Here is a 20,686-nt window from a genome sequence, read left to right as displayed (position 1 = left end):
AGAACAAAGCACCTCATAGGATGGGCAGCCCTGCTTGTTCTGGGGACAAGATGCCCAATTCTGTGAGTCTATGAGGGAATGCCGTCCATAATAGGAAGCCCAGGAATGCCTCCATCCTCTTGGCCATCTCCTTATGACTTTCTTGCACAAAGAGAAGAGAGGATTGCCATCGGTTTGGATTTCATCAGGCTTAAAGGGCCACGAGGTTTCAAGGTTGAAGTCAAGTCCAGAGGAGCGAGGTCGCGTATGTGTCATGCTCGGGGAAACCAATACAAATATCAATGTTCCCTGAATTTAAATAATTCAAATAGAAAAGGCCGCGGGATGGATAAGTATTGCGTCATTTATGGATAGTAACGATTTGATGTCTTTTTTGAGGATCAGATTCAAGACCTAAAGAGACCATTTAACCTTTGTAATTGTTCCATACACAGGTGCTCTATTTGTTCTCTTATCTCAACTTCATTTTATTCTGTGGCATCCCATTTTATCATTTCATGCTACATTTCTAAATCGTTACAACTTGTAGATACTACATATTACTCTACTGTTGAAAAAATGCATTCGGGAACTTTCGGTTTGTTCATTTCTTTATAATTTTTGTCTCCCTCATTTGCATGTCCCTTAAAAAAATAAAAAATATCAATAGATAATTCTTGTCCTTATCAGTACGATTCCTTACCTAGCTCTCAAAGTAAAATTTTTCTCTTTTTGCACACATCGTCGAAATTCTTGACTCTACTTATTCTCCAGCAGTTCTTACCCCACTCTCCGTTCCCATGACAACTCAGCTGTCCACGCTCGTTGATAGCTCGTTCTTTGTGTTGCATGAATCGTTGCACGCTGCGGGCGTCGCACGGTCTGGTGGCAGATCTCATCTTATTCAAGCTGCGATCGGGGACTCTTTCATTATTTGTGTTGCGTGCTGCATCGCGACCATCGCTAGGCTGGGCGCGACGCTCTGTATGCGTGTCGAGACTTTGCCCGGCAATCGATGAGCGACGGCAATCCCAAGCACCTGACGCTATCCTTCTTCGGTGGCGAGCACGCAGAAACAGAAGCAGGATAAATCAGAGTGACTCGCAGAGTTAATATTTTATAACATTTTTCCATGAATAAAATTTCAGTTCTTAGTGCTATTTGCATTTAAATGATGTTTAGATTGGATTAGCATCGGTACATAATGTGTTAAATCACGATAAACACATTCGCGAAAGATTTCACGGTTGTTTTGAGACCACAAAAGATTATGCTGGTTTGATCGTCCATTGGATAACGTTCAACAAGTGGAAATGTAGAAAAGTAACACCTGGCTTAAAATATGTATTTTCTCACGGGCCAAAGTGTGAAACATTTATTTAAAAGGTATCGTGAAATGTCTTTTAAAAATGCTGCATGAATCTTTCAGCTTTCACTTCAAGAAATGTTTTTCTGCGTTTTCATTGTTATTTTCATAACACTGATGCTTCAGTTTATTGTTCCTCAAAAATCCAAATCGGATTAAGGTAATGGTTCCCTAAAAATCCAATTATTTCTGAAATGATTTGGAAGATTACACTATAGCACTGAAGCTAAAGTTGTTTTTGAATCTTCATTTCTGATTTCTGATTGAAAAGGATCATGTCTCAGTTCATGAATATTCAAATTATGCATGTCTCTTCCTCCCATCAGACCAATTTTTGGGCTTGGAGCCCTCCAAGGTGCAAGTATTCAAGGGCAAACTGCGAGTAATGGGTATTGACAGAAGCATAACGTCTCTGAGGAGTTATGGTTTGAGACGAGATAATGGATCTGATCGCTTCAGAGAGCCCTACACTCGCAACAACCGCAGTAGCTTCAGCAACTTGGCCAGCTCCAGGATGGTTGCTAACAACTCCATGCAGGGACGAAGTGCGAACTCTTTTCGTGGTACCAACACGAGACGAGGGATGTTCGACCAAACCACTGAACAATTTGAAGCTCCGTGGAGGGAGGCTCTATCAGACACTACAGGAGAGGAATACCTAGCCACCCTTAGAGCCTTCCAGCAACGCATGGACCGCATCTACTCCACCTCGCTCTTCAAAGTGGCATTCATCCGATCTGAAATTTTAGCTCTTGACAGGTGAACTACCATAAAGACACCACCAGACGAATGACTAAATCGGTTTAAAATAATTTTTACTATGAAATGTTAAGGTAGGTTTTGGGTTGATTATGCAAATGGGTACTCCTTGGTCGATTCAAGTTTAGTTACGTACAGCATGTGCAGTAGACAAAAGTGTCAATGCCTAAAGTATTAGTTATTTTAGACAATGTAACAACTCGTTTATCATAGTAATGTCAGGCTGGATTCAATACTCATCAAATAGTCTTTTAAAATCCTAATCGACAACTCCTGCTTCAATTAACATTGAAACATACTAGTGTAGAACTTTTAGAAAGTGATCGATTTCAACCCATTTTGCAGAGGAGAAGAAGATTCGCTGGTTGTGCACTTCAATCTCCACATCGACCAACAAAAACTGCGCCTCGACGCTGCCGACCTCTACATTGTGCTGCTCTCTGAAATCCGGAAATCAAACTCTGATGCATTTGCTGGTCTGCAGCTGGACGAAGATAGCCTCGAAATTGAAGGTTTGTCAAAACGGCTCATTTCCCGTTATTTTGGATCTTGAAAAAGTATTTATTCATGTGATTTGAACATGGAATCTATCAGAAATGCATGATCAACTGACATGACTCTCAATCGTTCAAATTTAGCATCTCGTTTTTCATGTTCTCAGAGCGGATTTTGTCGCTGCAAAACGCATCGACAATGCCGACAGACTCCAGCATCCCAGTGCACACTGTTGAACCTCCCGGCGCTTCTTCGTTGGGTTCCAACTATCCAAGCCGTTTCGCGACCCAGAGTTCACGAGTCCTTGCCACTCCTTCGCCCAGAGTTTGCTCTAAGCTTGACCTCACGTATTGCTCGACGCTGCATCACAACGTCACCACCTACCCGAACCTCATGGGCCATATTGATCTCTCGGATGCTGAAAAAGATCTTGCGTTTATCAGGTATGAAATTTCCTGTGAAGAATGTCGTTACAAAACAATGTTCGAGACGAAAAATGATGCTAGTTTCTAACATAATTGAAATCATTATCTCTATAGACGAGGCGAGTGTGCCCACATCTAAAAACTGTCGTCCTTATTAGTTAAATGGTTTAAAATTTATTGTTTAACATTATTATTGTATCTATCCCCACTGTAACCAGGGTTTCGATGTTTAATGAGGAGTTCATTTATAAGAAAAAAATAATTTCCAACAATAATTTTCGTTTGAGTGTGTAATGGCAAACTACCTGCAATCCAAAATGAAATTAGGAAAATCAGCCGTAATAAATTACTGCTAAAAGGAATTGACAAGGAAGCCTTTCAATAGTGTGAAACTAAAATACCTATAGGGCTGATTGGTCTGAAACGTGACTCAATTGTTTTGTTCTTATTACCTCTATAGTCTAAATAGATCATGAGGCTGATTGTTAATCGTCTCAAAAACTCTCAAAACTAAAATTTTATGCCGAAATTAGTTCCGCTGTTTGAATATAATTCACAGAATATTGCTGCGATGTTCTAACATATGATGACATCTAGTTTAAACCGCACTCGCGTTGACGTTTTCTTGAGCAAAGCCTGCTTGATATCATCTTTATAACGTGCATCAACACTGCCAGCCTCCGCCGTGGCAAACTGAGGTAAACTTTTGCCGAAAAGTGCCACCAAGAAACAAAGGGAAAAGTCTACGGTAAAAAGCCCCAGACATCGTCGCTCATATGAGCTGTGGCACGCATATTAGCGCCTTTGCATGTATGAGGCACAAGACCGGAGACAGAGTTTTGAGGAGCCTCCGTCTAGTAAAACTGATACGTGGGATAAATGCTTGAATTAATTACTGAAGCAAAAAAGCTATACAAGATAATTTAATATGAGAGCCCAGATATGCAGTAGTTTTTAAATTCACTCTCTTCTTTTTAAATTCAATCTGTTTTTAAATTCAATCTTTCGCGTATATCTCCTACTTCTCTAATAATAAACCGAAAGCGTAAATTTACCAAGTTTCCAACTATTAGTTTGGCATTAACTGTTTTACGGAATATTACTCTATAACATTTTATCTGCTATGATTAGTTATATTCGACCCATTTCTATGCCACAGTAACTTACCTTAACACTGAATTTTGGAATTCCTTCATTTTTATGCTTATTGTCTTACTATGCTCAGGTATTTGACCCCGTAAATTAAGTGAGTGCAAAGCATTCTGAGTTTGGCGTACAAACAGTGTGGGAGCTGGCCTCAGAATTTCAGAATAATTAAATTAATTGTATATAAATGATAATGCTAAAATTTATGTTAAATAATAATGTATAAACAATAAAAAAATTATGCTATATATAAATACTACTTACATGATTGCGTGCAGGGAAATGGTTGACTCTTCATGCCACTCGCTGGCCCTGGAGTTCATGTGTGAGGTGCTACAGCCAGACTGCCATAAATTTTCCCAGCCAACGTCACGGTGAGTGAACCCTGGCAAAAAATTAGTAATCATATTTGTATGCTAGTAAAATATATTATTTTAATTCATAATATATACAATATATCTCATATTTTCACATGTATCCACGTAAAATTTCATTAATAGTGCGTGGTTCATTCCACGAAGGCTTTGTTGCTCTTTGCACTGGAAATATATGGGGGCTGACATGCAAGGCGCGTATCCAGGATTTTTTGTAAAAAACTTAAAAATTTTATTTTTTTTAAATTTCCAATCAGGAGTTGAATGTGAATTCCGTGCTGGATGTGGGTTGGAAGAGCTCGTACATTAATGAACGTATTTTAGTTTCAAAATTATTTTACTGGAATCAAGATAACGAGATTCGAGCTGCCGGGAGTACGTGTGATGCCGGGAATCGGGATGACGAGTTTCAATATGACGTGATTCGAGATGAGTTTGATGATGGGATTTTCAAATTACGTGGACTACGCGGGATTAACCAGATAGTTCATTTATTAATCAATCATTATGTGTATAGGATATCTGATGAATTTTAGGTACCTTGCTACTGCATACTGCACACTCTATTGGACTACGTAAATCAGGAGTTAACCTCGTGCCGTGAACGAGTAAACACACTATCACATTCAAAATAACATTCACAATTTCAGACTGATATCTTATTTGCGAGTGGAGTTACAGCCAGCAGACTTAGGGAAGAAACCACTATGAAGGCAACGCGGCCTGACCGCAGTGCACCATCCTCTTAATATCCCATTTTCGTTATTTATATTGAGAAGTCTTTTCTAGTGGTGTGTTTCTTTCTTCTGTCATTTTCTGTGCTTCACAAACATACGCTGATAGAGTTTAGATTTATCCAACGTGTCTTTAGATTTAATAAACACGTTTTCTTTGAACTAAAGTTTACGTCGAAGTTATCGCAGAGCATTTCATGAATAAGAGGCTCACCCTGAACATTAAATATAATTTTCATTCGAAATTCCTAGCGCTACAGAAACGTTTTAATTCTCAACTTGTCTCTATAGAATTGAACGAAAATATTACTTGTAAGTCAAATATATATCACCAATATCAATTATTTGTTTCCCTAAATCGCAAGTTACCCTAGAAATGGAAAGAAATGAAACCACCAGATAATTTTTTCCTGTTGTATCTTTTTTTCTTCCGCCTTTTTCTTTGCTTCACAAATCGACGTCGACACAGTTTATATTTATCCAACGTCTTTCCTTTTCATTTCTTTAATTATCAGAGGAACCTTTGAAGACGAACTCATTCCTCCGTGTCGGGATTTTTGCGAGGAGGTGATGGGCGCCTGCAGGACTCGGCTTCCTCCTCATCTTCGACTCAAAATTGACTGCGGAAAATTCCCTCTCTTCCAAGACGGCCACAAGTGCACGGCAAAACCTGGTACGAAATTCCATTTCAAAACCGTTACACGATGAGATGTTTGCTTTTGACTATTATGATTCACTTTTCCTAAGGATGCACATCTCTCTGTTTAATTTGTTTCGTTAGCGAGCTTTGTATTAATTGGTTCAAACATAGGTGAGGCTTCGACAATGTTCATCTCATTGATATATTCTGACTAGTTTAGTAATTTGATCTATGACTTTCGGTTATTAAATTTGCATGTTTAAACCTGTCACACTCACGTCACCACGTGTCATCACTCACGTCACCACATGTCATCATTCACGTCACCACGTGTCATCACTCACGTCACCACATGTCATCATTCACGTCATCACGTGTCATCACTCACGTCACCACATATCATCACTCTCATCACTCACGTCACCACATGTCATCACTCACGTCACCACATGTCATCACTCACGTCACCACGAGTCATCACTCTCATCACTCTCATCACTCTCATCACCCACAGGATGCTCCCGAGAGCTGCACCTGAAAGGGTGGGCAGAGCGCGTGTGTGACGGCGTCGTTGATTGTCTCGACATGTCGGACGAGGATCACTGCGCCTCCTGCTCCCCAGGCTCCTTCAGGTCCTTAGAAATCCATAGTTATCTCCATAATAATACATACATTATTTATACATAATTAGTTTGCATGAAAGCGATCATCAGGTGCGTCCCCAACGAGGAATAATTATCTCCAAAATTATACATACATAAGTTAAACAGCATTTTTTTTTTTGCATCAAAGCGAACATTTCGAGATGCTTTGAATAGGACCAAATCATTTCGAAATAAATTTCAAGTGTGTGTGATAATTATTTCGACCTAATAACTATACAAAATCATTAATGATGTTAATCATATCATATGAGTGACGATAATTTGAAATATATATTTAGGGCTTTAGCTACTAAATGTTAACCCCGAAGACAAAAATGGCAGGCGCTCGTAATCACATTCTATAAATAATCAATGGAAACATAGGCTTGTCTTTCGTGATACTTGTACTTCTCAACTGAAGTCCTTGGATCAGGAATATATGTACAACAGCAAATAAATATATACTCACCATGTTCGTTTATTTAAAAAAAAATTGAATTAACAAGTCGGTTGGAGCTGCGTTGTAGTGCTCTGTTCGGTCGCATCACTCGCGCATCTACCGACTCGCCACCGATGTTTAAATAATAAAGAATAAATAAATATTGTATGTATGTATTCATTACTAATTTAAATTGTATTTATAATGAAGCAATCGGAACACCTCAAATCCGCTAAACTTTGACGCAGCTTTCTTTAGTGCTGAATGTTACTAAAATATTTGATCATAAAACATATGTTAACTAATACAGGTGCGGTGGCGGGTCCCAATGTGTTTCTCAGGACCGCAAATGTGATGGCATCGAAGACTGCGCCAACGGCGCCGACGAACGCAGTTGCTGTGAGTATACCTATTACTTATTTATATCAATAGGAATTATAATACCAAATGCACACCGGATGGTTATTCATTCAACATTTTCTTCAGTTAATTTATGCAATTCGGAAATAAGTCACCAATATAATTTATATTAATGCACGTTGACAGTGATTAAATTTAAAATTAATATGCAACGCACAAATTTTCTATTATATACATGAGGTAGCTTTTTCCACCATTTGTTATCAGAGTCGATGGGGCTGATGACGTTACAACAATCAAATTTGTCTGCATTGTTGTCTTTAGATTTTTCTTTCATACAAATTTTGATTTTTTCAAATTTAAATGGTTTTTGTTCTCAACATAATGAGGACTGAGTCTCATCTCGGCTAGTTTTACTTCTTGTGAATAACCAATCATCTCCAAAATAAATCATGAATTCGTCTAGATATCCATAATATTCCATAATTCACAACTCCGCGATAAATTATTTCATTTTTATTTGATATTGAACGTAAATAACGTTCAGCTCAGCTATGCACCAACGAATTATTCGTCGTGAGCAGCCATCAGCTGTGCAGCATAAATCCGAGCTTTATCAGCCCCCCGGCGCGGCGTCAATTTAATGCACCGACAGTTCAGGCTGTGGGCTTGCGAAAATCTGCAGCTGCTTCCCTCCCTAGCATTCCGCCCTCTTCCGGTTTAAAAACATATTTTGAATTTAATCTCAGGAATCGCAATTGTTTCTGTCACAACCACATTTGTAGGTTAAATTGGAGTTCAGTTCTATGTCAGGTCAGCATTTATTTATGGTTTTTACACTAACATTTCAGTTTAATCCTTGATCACTTGCTTTCCTATCCACATATGGTGTGCTGTCGAGAATATTACAGACACATTTTTGTGGATGTTAGCACTGTTTTTTATGTGTTCATTGTATCGTAAACGTATTGTCAGTTTGGAGGTTACATTCACGACGAATAAGGTGGTTATTGATAGTTAGATGACGCATATTTAATGCTGGCACCGTTGGAGAAATGGAAACTTAAAATCTCTCGATGCAGAAACATCTAGGCAATTTTCACCACCGTAGCTGACACGTTATTAACCAAAACTCGACTTGAACCAAAGCAACGCAAGGTAATAACTAAAGCAAATATTTACTTAGTTTTCCGTGAATTTTGCAATTCCTGCGGCATTAAATTTCTCAGTATACTTTCCTCGCTTAGCTAAAAATATTCAGTGATCTTCAAATCCAAATTCTCACTGTAATAAATAAAAAATATCCATGACTTCTTGAAAATGACACTCCATCTGAGATGGGCTGATGCAGAAAAATCACAGGTTCGTTAATTGCTTACTCAGTGAATATATTAATTAATGCAACATTGTCCAACCACTGTGATTGTTCGACAGTAACATAGTTGTTTATATAAGCAATAAATTGCTATTTTTGAGCGTCTAAGTATCGCAATCTAATCATAGATTAATATGAAATAATAAATTTTCTAATTTTACCAAACATTCAATTGCTTACGCCGTCGAAACAAGTTGAACAAAGTCCTTTACTTGATTGACGATTCGATCCTCGTAGGATGTGTTGAACTTTTTAACTATAGTTTTTAGTGTCCTTTATCGCTCCGCTGAGGGCTTTTCATGTCATGAAAACAAGCAATCGACAAAGTTTTCTTGAGTTTATGGATTTTACGGAACGGACCGCGGCCGCGCGAGTGACGAAAGGTTGAACTATCACATCCGGAGCTAAAGGAATTAGCGTTGCACTGGTAACGTCACGAAACACTCGACATTCTACTTGTCTAAGAATTTTTGGTTAACAAATATGCTGTTTCGTGTAACCATTTATAAATATGAAGTGGAAATACTTTTTTCTTGCATGCTTTACTTTGACTTCTTTTGCATTCCATGAAAAGCTATATAATATAATATCCACGTGTAAATCTTTGGCTTCTCTAGCCACGTGTAAATCTTTGGCTTCTCTAGCCCCGTGTGAATCTTTGGCTTCTCTAGCCACGTGTGAATCTCCACAATTCTCCACAGGCTCCAGCGTCAGTTAGATGATGCACGAATTAGTTCATAGAGTATCAACATTATTTTTGGTCATGCAGAGCGCGTGTCATAGGAACATTGCAACGGAGTTTTCGACAGAATTCCAATCAGAGTCTCTTAACTCACTTCTTTATTGATGGCAGCTCTCTAGGTTTACCTGTTCAGCCTGAAAATTAGTGAATCATATTGTCGAAATTGTGACACACATTATGCACGCAGCTTTGATAGTCCATTTGTGAGCAAAACTACTCGTAACGCGGTTATCCTCTGAGCGATCTTTCTATCGATGCGTGACGCCGTGACTAATTTGTAGCTCTTTTACCGGGCTAAATTAACTTACATTGACCAACATAGGTGCAAAATGTACATCGATTTTCGAACAAACTCACACTCATTCCTTTGAATGATGTTTTAATCAATGCATGACGCGGTGACTGTGATGCTTCGACAGTATCGCTGACATCGACGCCGACCGACGAGTCTGCCCTGAAGGACCAGCGCTGGACGCGCTACAACAGAGAGGGGTTGCTGCGGTACACGGAGGCGGGTGACCCCTCACGCGTGTGTGTGGACAACATAAACAAAACCCTCACGACCAGGGAGGCCCACCAGCTTATCCACAACATGGCTGAGGTCACATGTGATCTACTCACTTATGGGTAAGTTCCGATCTATGATATAAATATTAGGATTATTATTATTAATGATAATGCTAATATTATTATATTAGTATTATTATTATTATAATAATATTATAATGAGAGATTAATAATCTTAATATTATAATACTAATATTATTATATTAGTATTATGATATAAATATTAGTATATCAGTATTAGTAAATATTGACATAAATACTAGTAATTCTTTCGCTTGGTTATGAAATTTATTTGATCATACTCTCATTTGGAGCTACCTGCAGTAATATCGGTATATAGAACAATTTACCTGATATTATCATTATTCTGAACTCGTGTTTCTCATTCATATATATGCTTACAAATCACAACCAAATATTACTTGTTTGTGAGGCTTAACTCTCTACAATATTTCATAATCAGCTTTAGTATTCTTCTTCGTCGATTTTGACCAGACCGGTAAAATGGGATATGATGCATTGAAGTATATCGGATCGAAAACTTTCCAATCGTTTCTAATTTTCGCATAGTGAACTTGTGCTTAGTTTTCCACGTAAAATTATTTTATACTCTGGTCCAGCCAATAGTCTTTTAATAGAAAATAGGAAATCGCATATGAAGGATCTTATTCGACATCATTTACATTAGCTTCGCATTTTCACTCCATTATTTCACCCTACGAAAAAAATATCCTCAGGCAAAGAGTTTTCGGTTTTTTTACATATTAAACTCTGTTATCACTTCCAACCAGTAGCCATTTTTACAGCATGTCAGCAAGAAATCAGTTAATGAGTTCAGTCAAACTTTCATTTAGAATTGCCCGCTCTGAAGCTGATCCTGGAATGTCAACAAAGGATGTTTTATAGAGTCAAGCGCAGCTGAGCATGGACATTCGTTTTAATGAAACACCTGAACAAGAGTTCGGACCTATGCGCGCTTCAAATATTGACGAATTAAAAGGTTTTTGACTTTACCCTTGAATTCCGGCTTCTTGTCCATGGACCAATTCTGCTCCGGGTGAGAATTAATACAACAGAAAAAAAACGAATGAAAATTTGTAATTTTACAATTACGGTGTTTGTGTCTTGACTTAGTAAGAAAATCTGAGTTGGAAATGTTCTTAGTATAAACTTGAATTTAAAACCCATAATGGTGTGATTTTTTTTCAGTTGCATATAAGATCCGTCATTAGTTCTGCTCAACTTTTATAAAAAAATATGCAAATCCAACAATATTTAGCTTGGATATTAAAAAATATTGGATACAACAAACAAAAAGAGATAGTTTTCAATTCTTTTCCGAGTTATTGTTCGTCCGTTACATGATAAATGTTCGTATCTGTGTCGGTTTATGAAGCGCCGAAGAACTTCTTTCGCAATAAATCGTTCCTCCTTAAGCGGGCGATCTTCCGGGTTGAGCTTTTGGGCCCGTACTTTATTCTTTTAGGCTTTTAATTGAAAATAAGAACCATCCATCGTTTCCGGTGATAAACTCTACGGTTTTTTGTGCCACATTTTTCATTCCTTCATGGTTTTTTGTGCCACATTTTTCATTCCTTCATGGAAGAAGGGTTTTTGCGGGATTTGATGTCTTGCAGTGACAGGTCTTCACTCAAACTACCTTTGGCTATTTACTCTAAGCCATGAGAAAAAGACATCCCTACCACCCTTTGATCCGCATAATTGCCGCTTTTGTCCAGCGCAAAAACTTTCCTCGGGGCTTTTGTCTTCAGCAAATGACTCTGCTAATCGAATTCGTTTTATCAGCGGCAATTTTGCAGCTCCGTTAAACGTCTTAAAGGGAATAATGCATCCATGACTGACTCTTGGATTTTGTTTGTCTGAATGGTAGATGGAATAGAATGAGATATATTTCATGCACCAATTTAAATGTTAAATTAAATGAGAATGAGTTATAAAGTCAGCACTGTTTGTGAATTATGAAATTAACTCATCACAATAGTGTTCGTAGCAGGGATTAGGCAAATGAAAAATTTCCTTATACAATTATACATGAGAATTTTTAAAGATTTAATAAGATTTACATTTATTTCCTCAATAAGAAGTACAAACCTGTATGTCTCGATATGCAAGATGGGATTTTCATTTTATTAGCTCGAGCTAGAACTACGATATTATAAAGCCTCTTGTTAGTCTCGCTGTGATACAAACACATTCTTGACGCAGCCTTGACGGCACTCTAAACTACAGAGAACTCAAGGTCTTAATAAGAGACTGGAAAATGTCTCACTCAGAACCCTCGAGTGAAGAGTGTCCAAATAAACTGAAAACCTCTCAAGCGGCTCAAGGATCTTAAATCTTCCATGTGACCAGATCACCAAAAAATGTCACAGCGAATTCTGGAGGAAGAGGAACTATATTTTCTTTCGCTTCTTGAAGTAACAAATTTAATTACATTGCGAGTATGTAGTAATTTTGTACATTGGGTAATTACTACGAATGGTTATAAGATAGTTTATTTTTTATTTCGAAATTTGAAAGCCAGATTGTTACAGAGTATATTTCTTTTGAATGAATAGATGAATTCACTAAGGAAACAAGTCTAATTGGTAGAATTAGGTGGGAATTAATTGAAATTGTTGAACATTTCCGTGATGAGTGACCTGTAGAATTTTCACTACAAAATATACCTGATTTAAATAAATTACTTCTGCTACCTTCATTTATTGAGTTTTAAAATAAATTCCAAATAAATAGATGCGACAAAAACTAAATATATCTGGACGGACTTCAAATTGAGTGTTTTAAAGATACTCGTATTCATTTATATATATTATACCCTACAAGCAATTATGCACGATGTTTGAATTATAAATACTGAGTGACTCAATCTTATCTGTTCAAGAAATAGCAGTTGATGCGTGAATTACGAATTCTATTAATTATTTCGTTGACAATGGACGTAGTTGGCTGTGCTTGAGTTCAGGCCGCTATGTGAGTCATGCCAGCAATTTGACGAGTTTCCTAATTAAAAATCTTTTAAAGGTCTTTGTCGAAGTTCTGAGCAAAGCAAGTCTCGTTAAAATCCCTGAGACGCCAATATTTCCGCTCGTGCATTTCTGTCTTCAATAATTAGCCAATCAATTTCTGCGACGAACATGTTCGCTCGCTCTGTGATGGCATTTATCCATTGAGGTCAATATCGATTTCTTTTGTCCACGTTTCGGATGTTCCTGTCTCGTTGATAAAAAGTGAACTATAAATATTTGACCGATCTTTGGGGTCTGCCTATCGGTCATTATGCACTTTCTGTTATTCTGCTTTTTGTTAATAACTTTGGAGCACTTTATGTATTCATGGAAAATTTCTTCAAGCGAAATTTCCATTGAACTCAAGGCGTAAATTGTAGATAAATTCGTGACGCAATACGTCGTGAGCCGAGAGCGGAATCGGTGCGAGGTGCCTCGACACAAGAGAATTTAATCTCACAAACTCAGCTCTTAATTAAATCCTGGATTGTTTATGCAATAGAGACAGCTTGATAGCGGCTTCGTATTTAATTTCGAGAATTTATTCGGAAATTTTCCCAAAGTTTAGAATTTGCTGCGGATCGTTGGCTGCCCTGCAGTTTAGGATGGGCCGGATTCTGTCTTTCCAAGTAGCACTGCGAAATAAAAAACGTTGTTTACAACATATTATTAGTGGATTTAGTTGAAATTCAAATTACTCAATAATGTTTTGTTGCAACCATGCACCCTTCATTCATGTACAATATCTAGGATAATTTCCAAATAGAATTATATGGTTGCTTGTACAGCTATAATCACCTTGCTGCCAGCAATCATTGATATATTCAAGAAATATATCGTCAGGAATTTCGGCCTTGGTTTACATAATTGTGGCTCTTATTTTCTCGGTAATTAAGAATCTGTGTTTTGCCTGCTGTTAGCCTACTCACCCTTACATCCCGAAACAACTATAGAATAATTTTCAACGCGGTGTAAAAGAGTTTTTATCGTTGCAACTTGCATAAATTATCATTCATTTCTTTTATAAATTTAATCTCCATTCACGTCTAATCGCAAAATTAGAGCATTCAATGCCACATAATCAAACATGAACGCTTCGGCTCTGCTTTCTCATCCATGAGCTTTTCGTTAATTTCAATTTAATGAAATTACGTGACCAGGCTTCGAGCAGCCAACCTTTGAATATTAATGTCGAGCAGCTGCTACCTTCTCCGGTGCGGATATTAAGTATTTAAGCGAGGTTCTCTTCACTCTCTTCTGGTTAGTTACTTGTTGGGTTTGATCTTCACGAGCTGTGATGACCATCACAACGTGGACCTGGAACGTGTTCTTGCGAGCGCAGCTGGTCGATAGAACGCAGAATATCTTACTCATTTTCAACGTTTAATTAGCTTCTTGTTTTGCTTTTAATACCAACTGAGCCGAAATTAATTTGTAATTCGTGTGGTAAATATTTGAATTTGTAACTGAATATACCGAGACAGTTAATTGCATTGTCGACCATGATTTACATATGGAAATATATATTCAACCTGATTTAGTTTTGAAAGATTTTAATATCATTTTCAATAAAAGATTCAAGTGTCAAATGACTTGATGACTTTAATCGAATTCAACATTGCTATGTTGAAACAAATAGTTTATTAATTTTTACTGTTGTGTTCATATATTATCTCTTCGGGAGTTCCGATTCAAATTGAGAAATCTTGAACCACAGTTAAGAAGCACTCATTCGTATTCCATAAATACATCCATTAACAGTATCAATATTCAGATTGAGATTTCATTAGATTTTATTGCTTCAATGGAAGCTAAAGTTCTATTGTATTCAAAATCTCGTGGACGGCATCGCTGCTTGCCGAAGCGAATTTTGATTTATGTAAGGTGAGTCTACGGAACGCACACGCCGTGTCTTACGCGGCCGAAAAGCTCAGTAGTTGGGATCTTTTTCTTGTGCGGCCAAGCCCAACTTTGCCGGCCTTCTTTCGCAAAATCTTTGTGGAGATTAGAAAACTTTTCTGGATCCTAAGTGTTTTTGTATGATACCAGAACGCCACGCAATTTACCTGCCCCAGTAACCTTCAATAGGCACATAGTGACCGTGATATCATACGAATAAATGTACATAATACAATGTACATGTAGCAGTTGATTTTAGTCTGGATTATTATTCTGGCTTTGGCTTTGCCAAACAAATTTCGTCGGGAGAGAGTTAAGCCACGCAAATATTTGACTTGCGATTTTGCGTTTTCCGATATTAAATTCGCGCACATCAAAATAAACTGCTGACTGTGTATATAACCTTCTTTATCATGATGATTTTTTTAAATTAATCTGAATTCTGAAGAATAATGTTAGTAAATGAATAATTTGAATACTACCATTAACATTGTTATACTCATTTAATCTCAGAAGTAATAGAACTATTGTTATTATATTAGCATGCTTTAATTTCTCTTGACAGCAACGCAACTAAATTGACTGGGAATTATATTATCTTAATATAGTTTATATTGTTATCATTTAATTATACTAATTTGGTATTATTAATAAAGAATTACACCGAAATTGGTTGAAGAATGCACCAAGAAGAGGAGGTCTCAATACAAGCTTTGTGGTATTTTTATCTTCTTATTGCTTTCAACCCTGACTTGATTAATGACATTGGTTGCAGAGGCGTGGACCTGGTAGAGGTTGTTGTGGAGGACGGTTTTGACCACGTGCCGGGTCTGGGGTATGTCCAGATAAGTGACGTGCATAAAAGCAACATCACTTTTGAGCGCGTCAACTGTACCAAGCGTACAGTCGTGTACATGGCCTGCTCCGAGCTTGGTAAGTGAAAGTAAAGATATATAATTGTTATTCATTGATATATGTCATTAAACTCTGTGATGCTTAAATAAGAAATAAGTATAAATTATGTTTGAATATTATATTAATAATGCAGTTCCCAGAAGTTTCATTTAGATTTGAAATTACCTTATCCTTGATATTTTATGTTCTTTTTTTTGCATCATGGATTGTCACTGTGACATCTTGTGATTGTAAATTATTTTATCTAGTGTTTTTACGCAGTTTCAAAGATCGTTTACTGCATTGTTTGTGAGCATCCTAAATAACGTATTCACAGCCACATTTTCCGGCCGCATTATCTGAAAGCATTCAAAATTTTTCCAAAATTGACCACGTTTTTACTCACCAGCAGCAATGAGTCAGAACCTGCACACTTCATTATTTCTCGCCAGTGCTGAGATTTATCTTCCTAAAAAATGTTACCACTCACAAAAACGCAATTTAGACAATTAAAAATCCATTCAACTTAATTACAGTTGTGCGATTGCAAGAATAAATCTTGTTCTACACCTATTTCTAAATAAATAACTTCCCGTTAAAAACTCTGCAAGTGTCAACCATGTCTCAACGGTCGTGTCACGGTCGTGCAGCATGCGGCGTACGGCCGCTGTACCTCAGCAACCGCGAGCCTGCGTATATCGACCGCGTGGCACGGACGGCCGGAGCCGGCGATTGGCCGTGGGCGGCCGCGCTGCTCAAAGACGGCCTCCACACGTGCGACGCGACCCTGGTCCACCCAACATGGCTGCTCACCACGGCCAACTGCTTCAAAGGGTGAGTCTTATTCCCAATTTTTAGCGCATTTTCTCATTTATGGAAAAAATGCACTATTGTGCTCGCCATGTCCGTCTGTCTGTCTGTCCGTCCGTCCGTCCGTGACCTCAAGTTTTCGTCGACGAGAAAATGTGCTCTCTGTCACTCACTGCAGTGAGTACTGAGTTATATTTTTTAAACTACTCCAGATTTTGTAAATACCCCAGATTTTATAATGTCCTTAGATTTTATAATTACCTCGGTTTTTTAATTACCACAGGAGCTAATTATGCAGGCACTAATTCGCTGGTGCATGCTTCACTTAGCCATCCGTAAGGCGGATACAAATGGCTCGGGCCCAGCAATTGATTCAGCTAATTTAAGAAAAGATTGTCTTGTATTCCGAATATTTTATACAAATTAGTCTCAATCTAAATAGGTGTTAACTAACCAAAATTCTGCATTAAAGTCGAAAAGAATATAGCTGTGTTTGAACCAAAACCCGTTGAACGAGATAGCCATACAAAATAGCCGTACTTTATTCAAATTCTATTCATGGCCACCCATTTGTCACACTTGAGTTTTGAAACCCCTCTTTAACATTTTCCAAGTCTAATTTGCAATATTTATCCAATGCTATTCGTCTTTGGTAATGAACAAGAATTATTTTTATTTAATACAAATTATTTACTTCTGCTCAAATACAACTGTTTGAAATTCTGTTACCTTTAAGTCGGGCTGAATAGTTATGAGATCGTATGAGAAATACGATTCATTATCCCATGCACATTTAAGTTGTTAACACGTACTTGTTTTCGTTCTTCATTATAGTTATCATCATAAGAGATTTAAGAAAATTTATACTCTAAAACACTTCCCTAAATAAATAGTTTGATAGTTTGTGTTATATGTAGCAGTATATCTTCGATTCGTTTGTTGGCCGTGTACTGTAGTAGCGTTGTTCAGTGTAGTAGTTTTCTCGATAGCAAAGAGCTTCTTCCGTTGGGATTCGGATAGAAACTAATTAGATGTTTCAATGTGTAACTCTCCCAAAGTGACTGAATTATAGGATAAATATGTTAATTTTAATAAAAAATCAGTTACTTAGTGATTATTTAGTTGAATGATTAGAAAATTAGTAAAAATATCTATGTATCGTGCGCTAGTTAAAAATACGTGCAAAATAACATCCTATCAAGTAAGTAAGCGCATCATAACTAGCTTCCTATCTAAACTCAACAATATTAATTCCCGTCTAAATCCTACCAAAGTTTTAATTTTAAATAAATAAAGCTAACAGGGCTTATGGGTTGTTGCATCCGTTTTCCATCAGTATCTTGTATCGTTTCAACATTGATCCGCTTATGCGCAGGCTATTTTTAACGAAGCTATTCGTGCAGTTTGTTTTACCCTGGTACGAACATTTTGAATACATTTTTTATTACAGAAATTAATTTTTTATTCAAAATACATTTGCTCAGTTTTAATCAAATTCTCCGATGTTCTTTTGCGAACTTCAATTTGTGATGCGAGATCTTGATTTTTTCCAGATTTTAAACATCATAAAACATGATAAATGCACAGAGATATCATAAATACAAAAGCTCATCCCAAGATTACAGTATTTTCATGATTAATTCGATTACATTTTAACTACGGATACATTTCTATAATTTGTTTATTGTTTTGTGGATGCTTAAAAGCTGTTTTGCAATATTTGCAAAACAATTCTGATTCACGGGAGGAATCCCAAGTAAATGAACACGTTTTATACTCTGTACTTCATTGCAATTCTATTGATTTTTTTCACGCTTTTCCTCCTAAATTAATTTACAGAGATTTGGCTCACCATTTTTTTCATCCATTTTCTGACACCACGCCAGCACATCCACCTTTTAAATAAAGTTTTCAGTTTCGTGGACATTTTCTGACGATTACTTCATCTATAGAATCTTTATAGTATTTTGTGTTTGCTAAGAGTTTCTTCTGTAATTGAATTATTTCACCAACGTTTCGGAATTGGATACACTCTTTTTTCATGAAATCTTTGGCTCTTTTTGATTTTTCTATCCGCAATAGATTAAACAACTTGCTATTTTGAGTCCATTTCAGGATATCTCTGACTCGTTTTGAATCATTTAACAGAAGTTAACTAATCGACTTGTTATTTCGAGTCGAGTTTTTAAATATCAACCAAAGACAACCCATAGCTCTTGATGCTATTTCTCTTCATTAAGCCTCGTGTTGCCATTGCAGGAATGTTCCTAACCGCGGTCCCCTCAAAAGAACTGCTGAAGGGTGAGATTTCTCGGAGCTCGTTTTGCCCTGCATCTGAATGCCTTCCACTTTTTCCCTGTCGATGATTGTTTTTTGCGACTCTATAACATTTTTTTGCATACAAGCGAAACATTTTCTAAGCTTTACAACAGGGAAACGAGAAAGTTTAATCAGTCCGGATTTTTAACTCCTTGCAATTCACAACGGAAGAACATACTCGTGTTTTACAACTTTTTGAATACCATATTCATTTCAGCTGGCAATAACACTTCAATATTTTATCCCTTTGTCGCTAACTGAGGACCGATCGAGCATCCAGGAAATGTTCAAGCATGAATATTAAGTCGATATTTTACCCGATAATTATGGAATATAATCATAATTAATAAATGATACATGATTTCTATGGACGTTGAACAAAATATTTTGCTTGTTTAGCTTCAACTGAAACCCGATGATGTTAAAGGTTTTTATTTTTAATTCTCAAGCAGATATGACGATAGAAAATTAGTACAGTGCATGGGAAGGTGTTTTTTCATGCATTAGATAATAAACGCTTGAAATTTCTTCAATATTTTCCACCCACTGTGTTAGAATTGTAAACTCTCTTTGCGAAATCGTTCGACAATCACCCCCATATGATGAAATATTTACAATATACCTTAGTTTTAATACGATAATTTGCCAACTGGCGGAATAACTTCTGTTCTGAAAATCTAGATCGGCGTCACGAGTACATATATCCTTTTACATATGCTGAAAATTTATGCTGGCTTATACTTGTGCTCAACCAGCAGGTCTTTCGCACATGATTTAATTCTTCAAATTTCATAATTTCAATGAAGAGATTGTTGAATATTGACGTATATCCCTAGAGTTTTCATGAAGAGAGCTATAACTTCTTGACGTCTCAACTTCAAGTATTCAATAAAAAGAGATTCAATAATTGAATACCTCAAGTATTCGATTTTTACTGCTGACGTTTAGACTCAATTGTTTCAATGAAGAAAGCTATTTCTGGTTGACGTCAGTCCCTGAAGGCCTCAATAACAAGAATATCAACGTCTCGATTTACAGGGTTCTATTAGGTGAGCCGCCGAATTCTAGCCATCAGGATTTTTATCTTGACGTATTTTCCTATCAAAGAACATGGCTGGCTAAGTAAATAATTCAAGATTTCATACATGAACTCGCGTCAACTTAGCTACTTTTACTCACTCTTCAAGCATTAATATTCCCATCCTAATATTCAGTGTTTGTCGAGTTTAGTAAAATATAGTAGATCCTCCTTTCCTTTCAATCCAATGCCCTGTACATAAATAAATTCCCTATTTAAACAGATAGTTTGTATATAAATACTGTGAACTCGATTCTCTTATCCCTGCGTTTGGATCTTCCCTTCATTTACCGAGACATTTCTTGACTAACCCTCCCGTTGAATGTCCGTGTTTCTTTGCACATTGTCAAGTTTCATCCACAATATCCTTGGATTTTATTCCAATTCTTGGATTGATGTTGTTTCGATTTTCGTCTCATGTAATCTGTAAATTTTTTCCTAAAGATACTTTTAGTTATTTTAATACTTGAATGCATTAAATTATTTGTTATTCTCATTTGCACTCATACCTTGTATTCGATTTTATTTCATATATGGATTTATATTGGTTACTTATAGTTAATTGTTCACCTTGCGAATATTTTAAGTTTTAATGAATAAAACAAAGCTTCT

At 36.8% G+C, this 20,686-nt stretch overlaps 1 protein-coding gene across 1 annotated transcript in view; it reads left to right on the top strand.

Annotated features, from left to right (window-relative positions):
- The window catches only part of LOC108678779 (atrial natriuretic peptide-converting enzyme), a 111,687-nt gene that overhangs the window by 54,916 nt on the left and 36,085 nt on the right, over positions 1-20,686 (top strand). Inside the window, exons 6-15 of the mRNA XM_047882783.1 lie at positions 1,672-2,104; positions 2,450-2,616; positions 2,766-3,042; positions 4,449-4,544; positions 5,794-5,951; positions 6,433-6,550; positions 7,312-7,400; positions 9,898-10,105; positions 15,749-15,906; positions 16,518-16,701. Coding sequence (XP_047738739.1) covers positions 1,672-2,104; positions 2,450-2,616; positions 2,766-3,042; positions 4,449-4,544; positions 5,794-5,951; positions 6,433-6,550; positions 7,312-7,400; positions 9,898-10,105; positions 15,749-15,906; positions 16,518-16,701 — 1,888 coding nt within the window. The remainder of the gene's footprint in view (positions 1-1,671; positions 2,105-2,449; positions 2,617-2,765; positions 3,043-4,448; positions 4,545-5,793; positions 5,952-6,432; positions 6,551-7,311; positions 7,401-9,897; positions 10,106-15,748; positions 15,907-16,517; positions 16,702-20,686) is intronic.

Source organism: Hyalella azteca, unplaced genomic scaffold, assembly GCF_000764305.2.
Source record: "Hyalella azteca isolate HAZT.00-mixed unplaced genomic scaffold, Hazt_2.0.2 contig11277, whole genome shotgun sequence".
NCBI lineage: Eukaryota > Metazoa > Arthropoda > Malacostraca > Amphipoda > Hyalellidae > Hyalella > Hyalella azteca.
This window is presented reverse-complemented; position numbering and strand designations above follow the sequence as displayed.